Source organism: Mastomys coucha, unplaced genomic scaffold (assembly GCF_008632895.1).
Source record: "Mastomys coucha isolate ucsf_1 unplaced genomic scaffold, UCSF_Mcou_1 pScaffold11, whole genome shotgun sequence".
Lineage (NCBI taxonomy): Eukaryota > Metazoa > Chordata > Mammalia > Rodentia > Muridae > Mastomys > Mastomys coucha.
Genome location: NW_022196893.1, coordinates 20364520 through 20374226, shown reverse-complemented (window position 1 = coordinate 20374226; position 9707 = coordinate 20364520). Strand labels below are relative to the sequence as shown.

The 9707-nt window shown below is 51.1% G+C and overlaps 1 protein-coding gene across 3 annotated transcripts in view; it reads left to right on the top strand.

Moving 5' to 3' along the window:
* The window catches only part of Cpt1b (carnitine palmitoyltransferase 1B), a 9902-nt gene extending 920 nt beyond the window's left edge, over window positions 1–8982 (top strand). For 2 of the 3 annotated variants that reach the window (XM_031352960.1, XM_031352949.1), the window contains exons 2-19: window positions 47–206; window positions 510–649; window positions 903–1080; window positions 1288–1389; window positions 1551–1688; window positions 1779–1856; window positions 2684–2791; window positions 2868–2952; window positions 3507–3702; window positions 4016–4201; window positions 5440–5545; window positions 5626–5742; window positions 6092–6256; window positions 6337–6471; window positions 6563–6715; window positions 7496–7609; window positions 8208–8300; window positions 8453–8982. In XM_031352960.1, coding sequence (XP_031208820.1) covers window positions 66–206; window positions 510–649; window positions 903–1080; window positions 1288–1389; window positions 1551–1688; window positions 1779–1856; window positions 2684–2791; window positions 2868–2952; window positions 3507–3702; window positions 4016–4201; window positions 5440–5545; window positions 5626–5742; window positions 6092–6256; window positions 6337–6471; window positions 6563–6715; window positions 7496–7609; window positions 8208–8300; window positions 8453–8536 — 2319 coding nt within the window. In that variant the 5' untranslated portion in view covers window positions 47–65 and the 3' untranslated portion in view covers window positions 8537–8982. Of the gene's footprint in view, window positions 1–6; window positions 207–509; window positions 650–902; window positions 1081–1287; window positions 1390–1550; window positions 1689–1778; window positions 1857–2683; window positions 2792–2867; window positions 2953–3506; window positions 3703–4015; window positions 4202–5439; window positions 5546–5625; window positions 5743–6091; window positions 6257–6336; window positions 6472–6562; window positions 6716–7495; window positions 7610–8207; window positions 8301–8452 lie in introns of those variants that run through there. The other variant, XM_031352955.1, reaches the window with a different exon arrangement.
* The last annotated feature ends 725 nt before the right edge of the window (window positions 8983–9707 follow it).

Genomic DNA, 9707 nt, shown 5'->3' with positions numbered 1-9707 from the left:
GGGGCTGGGCTGGGCACACTAAAGCACCTTCTGGCCCGGCTCTTAGGTGCTGACTAAACCCCAGGATGGCGGAAGCACACCAGGCAGTAGCTTTCCAGTTCACTGTGACCCCAGACGGGGTCGACTTCCGGCTTAGTCGGGAGGCTCTGAGACACATCTACCTGTCTGGAATCAACTCCTGGAAGAAACGCCTTATCCGAATCAAGGTGTGGGATGATTCTCCGGGTGGCTCTTCTCCAGGGCCTCTTTTTCCCAGCAGGTGCCTAGGCTGTCAGAAATTGCTTCATTGTCAGCATCTGTCTCCGCTTTGGGCAAGCAGTGCTGGTTGTGGTAGATAGTCTCTCTAATCCAGTAGTGCAGACGCCAGAAGAGCGGAGACGTGGTGGGGGCATATAACGTAGGTGTAGTACACGTATGGATGAGGCAAAGACCGGAGCCCTTTCTCAAGACTTCCCAGGGGTCTAGTGACATTTTCCTACTCCAGTAGGATGCTTGTTTCTTCCCTACAGAATGGCATCCTTAGGGGTGTGTACCCTGGCAGCCCCACCAGCTGGCTGGTTGTTGTCATGGCAACAGTTGGTTCCAACTACTGCAAGGTGGACATCTCCATGGGGCTGGTCCATTGCATCCAGAGATTCCTCCCGGAAAGGTAAGGCACCTGGAAGACACAAGTTCCAGGAAGAAGAGCCAGGACAGTTCCCAAGGCCAGGAGTCTTGTACTGGACATTGGTGGCCAAGGATCTCTCTCGGTTCCAAGGCGTTTGGATTTGGTACACTCAGACCAGAGAGGTCTTTCCCCACTTCTTCCCAGAGAGAGGGAGTTCCCAGCCAACAACTGCAGTAAGAATTCCCTAATGGGTGGCCTCAGAGGGATATCTGGAATGGTCCTCCTTCTCTAATAGGTATAGCCCCTGTGGGACCCCACAGACCAAGACACTTCTCAGCATGGTCATCTTTTCCACCGGAGTCTGGGCGACAGGCATTTTCTTATTCCGACAAACCCTGAAGCTGCTGCTCTCCTACCATGGGTGGATGTTCGAGATGCACAGCAAGACCAGCCATGCCACCAAGATCTGGGCTGTGAGCAGACGCACGGGAGGGTGCGGGCTTCTGGTTTGCTCCCCTGGGGTTCTGAGCAAGAAGGGAGAGGAGGACTGACCACCGGCGCTTGGCGCCTGGGTTTGTCCTGAAGGAGCTGGGATGCTGCTGAAGGTCTCAGTTGTTTTCTAGTTTGTCTCCGCTCTTCCTGACAGCCCCCTGCCTCAACGCTGTGCTCTGTACCTTTAGATCTGTGTCCGCCTCCTGTCCAGCCGGCGGCCTATGCTCTATAGCTTCCAAACATCACTGCCCAAGCTTCCTGTCCCCAGCGTGCCAGCCACAATTCACCGGGTAAGAGCCCGAGGACCAATGAGCCCCAAATCCTGGAGGCAGAGGACCAGTCCACACTGATAAGGACTGGCTTGAGAAGAATGCGGGTCTGGTTGAGGAGAGGTGGTGAAGAAGGTTAGGACAGAGGTAGACCTCTTCATGATAATAATTTGGCTGGACAGTACTTGGATTCTGTGCGGCCCTTACTGGATGATGACGCCTATTACCGCATGGAGACATTGGCCAAGGAATTCCAGAACAAGACCGCCCCCAGACTGCAGAAATACCTGGTGCTCAAGTCATGGTGGGCAACTAACTATGTAAGTTTGCCGGGCTGGGCTGCTTCCTACCCACGTGTTCTCCATCAGCCTTCCTCAGCTCTGACCTCCCTCTGGCCTGTCTGTCCACAGGTGAGTGACTGGTGGGAAGAATACATCTACCTCCGAAGCAGGAGCCCCCTCATGGTGAACAGCAACTATTATGCCATGGTAAAAACCAGAGCCCCCTAGGGCTCCCGTGTGCCCAACTCTGTCCTCAAGCTCTGGAACAAGGTTCCCAGAGCCTTGGCCTCAGTATCCATGGGTGAGTGGGAGTCATGGAGTGAGGCCTGAGAGAAAGCAAAGGGGAGGAATAAGGCTGGAAGAGCAGTCCAGAACCACTCTAAGGAGAGATGGGGATCCTGACAACAGGCAGAGAATTCTGATGCTGGCCTTGAATTCCCCAGGCCAGCCACAGCACACCCCATTGCTTCCTAATCCACGGCTCTCCCTCTCTGAGCTCTCAGGCACAGGTCCTCAACTAACTTGACACCATTATTAGAGCTTCCTTAAAATATACTTTGCTTTTGTCCCTTCGTGGAGCCAGACTACAGGATGATTGCCAGCTTCTTGTAGTGCTCAGGAAGCCCCTGTCTGCCTCACTTCATGTGACTGGTGTCCCCATCATATTCCTGGGGACAGGTAGCTGATCTTCCTGCTGCCTGGGGCCAAGTGTCCAAAGCACCCCTGCTACCCTGCTAGCCTCCTGGAATTCCCCTCACCCACGAACTGTCTTTCTAACAACTTACATCCTGTGCAATCCAAAGACTTGTTCTCGGCGTTGTTTTGTGGTGGGACCCCTTTGAAGGAAAGTAAGCAAAGTCGAAGCTGGAGCCCGTCAGCTTATGTTTCTGGAAGAGTAACCTGATGTAATGTTGGTTGGAACATAGAGAGGGGATGCAATGCCTCGAGCCCCTGAAAAAGTTTCCTTAGGCTAGTGACACTCAGGTGACCCCCAGCCAGAAGTGCCCAGCCTACTGACTCTGCTCCATCCATAGGATTTTGTGCTTATTAAGAACACAAATGTACAAGCAGCACGTCTGGGAAATGCCGTTCACGCCATGATCATGTATCGCCGCAAACTGGACCGTGAAGAGATCAAGCCGGTGAGTTCCATCAGGGTGGAGGGGTGGGGTAAGGAAAAGAGGCCTGAATCTAAGCCACGCTGGGCCTTCCTCCCAGGTCATGGCACTGGGTATGGTGCCCATGTGCTCCTACCAGATGGAGAGGATGTTCAACACTACACGCATCCCAGGCAAAGAGACAGGTACTGGGCTATAGCCAGGCACTCATGAAGAGGAAGTCCTACCCACCCAAGAACCCATGAGGAGGAAGCAGTAGCCATGACAGCTAGGTGCTCAACTGCTATTTGTCTCTAAGCACTCCAGTGTCTCAGGATCATGAATTTGTGAAAAATAGTCAGTTTGCCAGAGACTCTAGATGGTCATTACTTACAGACAGATGCTGATGCTGCGACCCACACGCCCCCCAAAGGGTCCAGAATGGTGGCTCTCCTTTTAGGGCCTCCAAGTGCCTAGGGAGGTAGTCATGAATAAAGAGGAATGAGATGAGCTCTGCTGGAGTAGCAGAACTCAGCAGAAGAGAGCCCATCCCTTGTGGAGTCTGAGAGGAGGCAGGAGAGACTAGCTGGGACACAGGGACTGGCTTAGCTGAAGGAAGGCCTAGGTCAGATGTGATGCAAATCAGGGTCTGTGGGGACTACCTGTGGGGGGTGGGGGAAGGTGGCCCTTTCTGGGCTGGAGAGGGGAACTGGGTATTCTCTGAGGCGCTGCCTCAGCTGCTTGCTGGGTTCTCTCATAGACTTGCTACAGCACCTCTCAGAGAGTAGGCACGTGGCTGTCTACCACAAAGGTCGCTTCTTCAAGGTTTGGCTCTATGAGGGCTCGCGCCTGCTCAAGCCCCGAGACCTAGAGATGCAGTTCCAGAGAATCCTAGATGACCCTTCCTCACCTCAGCCTGGGGAGGAGAAGCTGGCAGCCCTCACTGCAGGAGGAAGGTACCCAGGGTCTGTGGGGAGGATTGGTCCAGGCCCAGGTTTAAAGGCTTCATGAGAAAAAAAAAAAAAAGCCTGGTCCCACTTCCATCCTAGAACTGGGGGCCAGAGGTATAACCAAGGCTAGGCACATAATACATAGTGAAGGGCACTGGTGGTAAGGCCAGAGGACATCTTTCAGGATATTCAAGTGGTCCCACCTCATCTTGTCTCCACACTCAGCCTGATCCTAAGAGGCACGAAGATTTAAAAAAAAACAAAAAACAAAAACCAAAAACACATCGGTTCTACTGTTTCCCTGACCTTGTATCCCCAGGGTACAGTGGGCAGAGGCACGTCAGACCTTCTTTAGCTCTGGAAAGAACAAGATGTCTCTGGATGCCATCGAACGCGCTGCTTTCTTTGTGGCCCTGGATGAAGATTCTCACTGTTACAACCCTGACGACGAGGCCAGCCTTAGCCTCTACGGCAAAGCCTTGCTGCATGGTAACTGCTATAACAGGTAAGGGCCCTAGACTCACAGGTCAGAGGTTAAAGTTAAAGTTCAGTGACGACAATTATAAGCTAGTGGTTAGGGTCAGAAGATTAAGGTAAAAGTCAGACGCAGAGTGAATGGGTAGGTAGCATTATTTAAGAGGTAAGGTGGTAACAGTTAAGGTTGCATATTAAAGGTTAAGAATAGAGATTAGGGGGATGGAGAGATGGCTCAACAGGTTAAGAGCACTGACTGTCCTTCCAGAGGACCTGGGTTCAATTCCCAGCACCCACACGGCAGCTCACAACTGTCTGTAACTGACACCCTCACATAGACACACATACAGGCAAAATATCAATCCATATAAAATAAAAATAAACAAACCTTTTTTTGATTGTTTGTTTTTTGTTTTTTGTTTTTTGTTTTTTTGAGACAGGGTTTCTCTGAGTAGCCCTGGCTATCCTGGAACTCACTCTGTAGACCAGGCTGACCTTGAACTCAGAAATCCACCTGCCTCTGCCTCCCAAGTGGTGGGATTAAAGGCATGCACCACCACTGCCTAAACAAACCTTTTTAAAAAGAAGAAGAATAGAGATTAGGAGGGCCAATGTGATAGCTCAGTGGATAATTAGGATAATAGTGCTAAGCCCTATGACCTGAGTTCAAACCCCAGGACCCCAACAGTGGGATGCAAAGAACCAGCTCCCAGGCTGGAGAGATGGCTCAGCGGTTAAGAGCACTGACTGCTCTTCTGAAGGTCCTGAGTTCAAATCCCAGCAACTACATGGTGGCTCACAACCACCCATAACAAGATCTGATGCCCTCTTCTGGTACGTCTGAAGTCAGCTACAGTGTACTTATAATAAATAAATCTTTATGCCGAAGAGAGTGGGGCCAGAGCAAGCAGGGCCCTTGCTCAGAACAAGCAGAGATCCTGAATTCAATTCCCAACAACCACATGATGGCTCACAACCATCTGTACAACTATAGCATACTCAAATACATAAAATAAATAAATAAATCTTAAAACAAAAAAAAAGGACCAGCTCCCAAAATTTGTCCTTTGACATCATGCAGGCATGTGCACACACATATGTATTTTCACACACATGGAAACAAATGTAGTTTTTAAAAAAATTTAAAGAACAATAGAAGTTGAGGTTAAGTTCTGGGTTAGTTCTTGGAATTGGATCGTGAGTGTTAGGGGTGGGGCAGCGGGCTGGAGAGCTGCACTAATGTGGGTCTATCCTGATCTACTCCTGCAGGTGGTTTGACAAATCTTTCACTCTTATCTCCTGCAAGAATGGTCTGTTGGGCCTCAACACAGAACACTCGTGGGCAGATGCTCCCATCATCGGGCACCTCTGGGAGGTAAAGCCCCAGACAGGGCGCCTTCACGGCAGGGTACCTGTGACGAAGCTTGTTCCTCCAGTTCGCTTTTATCCCCACAGTTTGTCCTGGGCACTGATACCTTTCACCTGGGCTACACGGAGACAGGACACTGTGTGGGCGAGCCAAACACCACGCTGCCACCTCCTCAGCGGCTGCAGTGGGACATTCCTGAGCAGGTATACAGACTAGAAATGGGTGGGTTAGGTCTCGCCCTCAGGAGGAAGGGACAAGAGCTTCTCAGGGTGCCCTGTGGGCCACAGGGAAAGCAGAGACCCCAAGCTTGTCTGGTTAGGGAAAGTCTGAGATCCATGGCTCATAGTGCCTGATAGATAGCGCCTCCCTCCTCTCCACCAGGTTCAGCATGGCCTCATGCCGAATCTTCCCAAGCTGGCATTTGTGTGTCCTGAAGCTAATTGGACTGACTCTACTTTTCATTGTCACCTACCTAACCCTTATACCTTCTTAGATCTAGAGGCCTCCTTGGAGGCCTTTGCCCTCAACTGACCCCTTTCTACACCTCGGCAGTGCCGGGAAGCCATCGAGAATTCGTACCAAGTCGCAAAGGCGCTGGCCGATGACGTGGAGTTATACTGCTTCCAGTTCTTACCCTTTGGCAAAGGCCTTATCAAGAAGTGTCGGACCAGCCCTGACGCTTTTGTGCAGATCGCCCTACAGCTGGCTCATTTCCGGGTAGGAGCTTCTGAGGGCTGCTGAGTGTTCAGGGCATCCTCGGGGTCCACCTGCTTGATTCACCCTGCTGTGTACCCCAGGACAAAGGCAAGTTCTGCCTGACCTATGAGGCCTCGATGACAAGGATGTTCCGAGAGGGGCGAACTGAGACCGTGCGTTCCTGTACCAGTGAGTCATCAGCCTTCGTGCAGGCCATGATGAAGGGGTCCCATAAGGTGAGCCCTACACACCTCGTTCCTCTTCCTCTTTCACCCCTGTTTACTTCAAGGGCCAAGACCACTTTACCCCTCTGCTTTTGATCCCCAGAAACAAGACCTCCAAGATCTCTTCCGGAAAGCTTCCGAGAAACACCAAAACATGTACCGCCTAGCCATGACAGGGGCAGGGATCGACAGGCACCTCTTCTGCCTTTACGTCGTCTCCAAGTACTTAGGGGTTAGCTCTCCTTTCCTGGCTGAGGTCAGTGAAGTCATTGGGTGTGACCTCTGTCCCCTTGCTTAGATAGACCAAGGCCTTTTTGCGATAGGGCTCTGTGGAATTAATGTTCTTATGAGGAAAAGCCAACAAATGGTGTTCTGCCAGACGGTGACAGTACTTGTGAGAAGAACAAAAGCGGGCTAAGGCCAAGGAGGGGCAAGTTAGATGGGACCCAGGCAGCCTAGGAGAACTTACACAAGACGCCAGGGTTTTCAAATCAACCAGAGTCCTAAGGAATAGCAATAATTAAGTCCTGCACCACACATGTCTATGTCTGTGCTCTCAAGTAGTGCCTTTTGTATTTTGGTTTTGTTTGTTTAGTTGGTTGATTGGTTGGTTGGTTGGTTGGTTGGTTGGTTGGTTAGTTGGTTTTTGAGATAGGATTTGTCTGTGTAGCCCTGGCTATCCTGGAACTCACTCTGCAAACCAGACCGGCCTCAAACTCAGAGACCCACCCGCCTCTGCCTTTCAAGTTCTGGGACTATAGGCATGCTCCACCCCCAGCCAGTTGGTGTTTTGTATTGTCTTGTTGATTTATTTAAGACATAGTTTTGTTATGTAGTCTTGGCTGGCCTAGAATTCAGGCTGACCTTCAACACACAAATGAACCTCCAACCTCTGCCTCCTGAGTATTGGGATCAGAGGCACTTGCCACCTTGCCTGGCAGAGAGTGCCTGGGTTGAAGTAGTTCTCTGTCACTCCCAGTAGGACAGGCGCACGCTGAGTGCCCAGTGTCTGACAGGCCCCACCTTCCTGTTACAGGTGCTTTCAGAACCCTGGAGCCTCTCCACCAGCCAGATCCCCCAGTTCCAGATCTGCATGTTTGACCCAAAACAGTACCCGAATCATCTGGGTGCAGGAGGTGGCTTTGGTCCTGTGAGTCCCCCAGGAGGGTGGTGGTTAGCAGCACTGGGACCCTGGAGTTTCAGAATGGGGGCGCAGGGCCTCCACCGGGTAACATGGGCATGAACACTTTATTTAGAGACCTGAATAGAATGTGAAATGATAGCTGCTGAGCCAGGACGGCAGGTACAGGAACCCACCCATTCCATGTGCCTTGCCAGGGAGGCATCGCCATGCCCAGTGCTAGCTTCCAGGAAACAAGTGAACACACTGGGCCCTTCAGAAGTGTGTTCACCTGAGTTCTTCCCCCACAGAACATTCGCATGAGCTACTACTCTGTCAGAAGGCTAGAGACCCGTTCCAGAGAGGGCTGGGGTGATCTCTAGTGTGAGCCTCTGAGGAAGTGGGAGTCCTAGACCCGCAAACACAGGAGGCAGCATCCTTTAGATGAAATGGAGGTTTCAGTCTTGGAACCAAAGGCACAGTCCTTTGGTTTGCCTACTTTTCCTTGATCAGGGGAGAGGGAGCTGATCTCAAGAATGCAGTAGCCCACGTGGGACTTCTTCCTGTGAGCCCGTGTGAAGGGAAATGCAGCACGCTGGCCCTGGGTCTCATTTCTTCTCGTCCTTAGGTTGCAGATCATGGCTACGGGGTTTCTTACATGATTGCAGGTGAGGACACCATGTTCTTCCACGTTTCCAGCAAGTTCTCAAGTTCAGAGACGGTGAGTCTGCCCTGTTCCCAAGAAGAGGTGCTCTCTGGGATAACCCAGAAGCAAGCTCTGTCTCCGGTGGGGAGGAGTCTGCTTGTGGGCCCAGTGAGAACAGAAGTGTGGGAGCTATCCTGAAAGTGCGCCTAAGCCCTCGGTTCCCACAGAATGCCCAGCGCTTTGGGAACCATATCCGCCAAGCACTGTTGGACATCGCTGATCTTTTCAAAATTTCCAAGACTGACAGCTGAGGACAAGAGAAACACCAGCTGCCCTTTGGTCCCCACCTGGTGGAGGAAGAGGTCTGTGGCCAGTTTACAGGCATAAAGGGGTGGCATGCACACACGCCCTGGTTCCGAGAACAGCTCTGGTAGCAGATGCTCCCCTGGCAGACACTGCTCCTTTTAGGGCCCAGTTGGAGGTGGGATTGGAGCAGCAACGGAACTTTGATTTTTTTTTTGTCTTGGTAAATGCTAATAAAAATAAGGTTGTATAATTCTCTCTCGGCCATTAGGCGCCTATGTTTTGTTATAAGCCCCGGCTCGGGCTAGGATGGTGGCGATGGAAGGGGTAGGAGACTATTCATAATGACTTCTTACCTGCTTTGAAATGTGTGCTTTTCTTGAATAATGCGGACCTCGAGAGTGCTGTCCGACCTCTCATTTGCACTTGGAATAAATTCTTACTTTAGAACCTTCACCTGCTCCACGGGACTACTTCTGTTTGTCTGTCAGGGAGTGGGACCCAGCTGTCTACTTCATTCACTGGCACACCTTCTGTACCAATCTGTGTTAGAGTGCAACCCTGCAGAGGTTCAGGACATCCTCCCAGGCCTGAGGCCAGAGTGTCAGGTGGTCATGTCTGTGAGGGCACACAGGGCACCCTGCAGTGACAAGCTACTTCAGTCTCACATACATTCTTTTTGAAATAACATCCAACCAAGTTGGACATGACGGCTCAATATCATTTAGACTTGCCTTCAGTACTTCTGAAGTAATAGTGCCTTGCACTTAGCAGGATGAGACAGGAAGATTGCCAAGAGTTCAAGAGGATAGCCTGTCAAGAGGATAGCCTGTACTGCAGAGTGAAACCCTGTCAAAGAAAGAAACAAAAGGAGTACACCAATACTAGTCTCTTGTGATAGTATAAGTAGCACTCAGTTGCTCTAGCTGCAGACTTGAGTGAGCTCAGACTCTGCACTTTCCGGGTGCTGAAATCCCACAAGCAAATCAGGTTTAGAGATCACATTTGCTGCACACAGGTATGACGCTGTTCTGGAAACTCAGTGATGAACAGGAGACTCTCTGTGCCTGTGCAGAATTCACTCCTAGAAGAGGCTTAGTATGAGTGAGGGACAGTGCAGCTGATGGACACAAGGCTATTTTTAGAGTGACCCACTTAGCAAGTGTTTGCTGGATGCCC